The 2,596-nt window shown below is 35.6% G+C and overlaps 1 protein-coding gene across 1 annotated transcript in view; it reads right to left on the reverse strand.

The window, feature by feature from the left end:
* LOC106867638 (cryptochrome-1-like) overlaps positions 1-2,281 on the reverse strand; it is a 35,823-nt gene extending 33,542 nt beyond the window's left edge. Inside the window, 1 exon segment of the mRNA XM_014912568.2 lies at positions 1,393-2,281. Coding sequence (XP_014768054.1) covers positions 1,393-1,562 — 170 coding nt within the window. The 5' untranslated portion in view covers positions 1,563-2,281.
* Positions 2,282-2,596: the final 315 nt, after the last annotated feature.

Raw genomic sequence — 2,596 nt, forward strand, 5'->3', positions numbered from 1 at the left:
CCCTTCTCCACCCCACGGTTCGTTGGCGCAATTTTTTTCAAATTTGTTTAATACATTTTTTTTTACACCTATTACACTTGTTTTCCTTTTCGACTACCGGGTGTTAAATATTTCTCCTACTTAAGTAATTCCAATAAATAAGGATTTGTGTCAATACCAGATATAAGGCAATGTTTTGTTATTTTTTGTTGTTGTTTTTTTAACTCCAGAAAAGGAAAAAGAAAGTATAGTATGGCTCTCTTTCCTGAATACATATCTCACAAAGGTACATAAAATAATAAGTAGCTAAGGTCCTAAACTTAAGACATTACCTAACCACGCCTGACAACCAGAGTTAAATGGCTAACATATTCCCTTTAAGGCAAAGCTAGCATAAGTTAACTAGTCTTAATGATGGTGTAAAGTAATGAAAATAAAAACCTATAATAACAACATTACCTGTTATAATAGTTACCGATTTAGGTAAATTTTCAGAGGCTTGGGGGTGGGGAACTGGACGACAGTCAAACCCCCACCACCAAAAAAATTCCGAAAGTTCAGTCTTTGTGGGGATGATTGTGGTCCAACTCCACCGGCTTGGGTAAGTCGATACCATCGACCACAGTGCTTCACTGGCATTTTAATTTATTCCCACGAAAAGATGAAAGACAAAGTTGACTCCAACAAAATTTGAACTCAGAACATCAAGTACCAGAGTAAATAATGTAAAGCTTTTTCTCCAATAGGCTAACGATTCTGCCAGTTGCCATAAACTTACCTATAACCACGTATTTATTCGTTTCGTTAATTCAGGGAAGCCACTTTATACATACTGGGGATCTCATTTCTATTTAGTCAGAGATCACCGACACAGGCTAAAATGTGAGTGATATGATTTCGAAAAACCTGAAGATCTCTCTCTAATGGTGTTCAAAATTAAACCAATTCATCAAAGTGGAACCACTTTAAGCCTGATGGACGTATGTTAATGGCGTCATGAAATTCAGGCGGAGAGTTTGGGAGTGATCATTATACCTTACAATGATTTTAATATTCCAGTGTTTCACAAAATGAAAATGGCGATTCTGAAAAAAATAATAGTTTTTCCCAAAAATTTTAATTTTTCACATTTTTGCTCCTTTTTCCTTCTCCAAGCAATATGGGACTTTGAGGAATCTCGATTCCAAAAGTCTGTCGAAATTTGATAGTTTAACTTTTACAAAATGAACTAGTTTGTCAATATCGAGGGAAAAAGTTAACGAAAAATTATGACAACCTTAACAAACGGTGATATATTGTAATCAATGTCATAGGGAAAGAGTATTCAAATGAAAACAACAACAACAAAACTTTCATTTTTTAAGGTTCGCCCATTTCGGTACACAAATTAACAACACTGAAAATACAACTTACCCCCATTTGTTAATTCCAACTTGCGAGGATCCAGCAAACCATGGGTCCAATGTGTAAATACAACGAAGAGTTGTGGCACCCTTCAAAGCTTCCATTAGCGCCGGGTTGTCGTGAAGACGCAACCCTTTGCGAAACCAATGAATGACATGTTTACCCGATTCATTAGACATAATTGGGATGATGGTTTTTATGTAGATATAAATGCAATATTTGTTATTGAAAACTTGCTGCAGATGGTATGAGATTTATATAAAATAAATAGATAATAATGTGTTGTAAAGTGTGCAAGGAATTTAGATAGAGAGAGAGAGAGATGAACACGAAAACAACACTGATCAAATATTCCAATAGATATAAAGAATAAGTATTGTGAATAAAAGTATAATCCAAAGGCTTTCCAGTGAATATTTGTTATGACCCAGACTGGTCACCGATTGTGTTGTGTAGTAAACGCCTCATTGTTGATGTGATTTGGATACTTATTTGAAAGGAAAAAATGTTAATCCTAAAACCGAATATCATAAAATATATCCAACTTCGCACTTGCTTTGTGGTTGTCTTCTTGCTATCGCTTCGACTTGCAGTCTTCATTCATACATTCACGCACGTTGTATGTTGTTTGTATAATGTCTGCGATGATTAGGAATGAATAATTAAGTCCAATATGAAATCATTGACTTAGTGTAGAAGTGATGAAAATGATGAGACACCCTAAAAGACATCAAGTGTGTGTAACGTTCTTAAAAAAAAGAAAGCATAACCCCGACACTGTTGGCGGAGTGAGGGAAAGGGAGGGATATGATTAGTCGGTGGGGAGCACGTGATTTACTAAAAGTCACGTTGCATCGTCCGTGTTAGTGGTTGTGAAATTCACCGTTTTACTACACTGCTGCTGTGAAGTGCAGCCTATTCATTTAATTGACTTCGTTTGTTGCTTTCCTTCTTCTTCTTTTCATGTAGACATACTGTGTAAGTTTGTCGAAAGTCGTCGCACTATATTATTTTGACAGTTACATTTAACTTGTTGTTTAGCAGCTGGTCAGCTTTGACTGAACAAACTTAGGATCAAAGACCTAGCCACAACCACCTTTTTATTTGTTCATTTAAAACTACATGATCCAATGCATGGAACCATTTTTTTAAAAGTTGATAGTGTGTTTTAATGTGGCTGCTTTCCTTATTGATTGTATGTGTATTGTGTGTG

The sequence above is a fragment of the Octopus bimaculoides genome, chromosome 15, assembly GCF_001194135.2.
Source record: "Octopus bimaculoides isolate UCB-OBI-ISO-001 chromosome 15, ASM119413v2, whole genome shotgun sequence".
Lineage (NCBI taxonomy): Eukaryota > Metazoa > Mollusca > Cephalopoda > Octopoda > Octopodidae > Octopus > Octopus bimaculoides.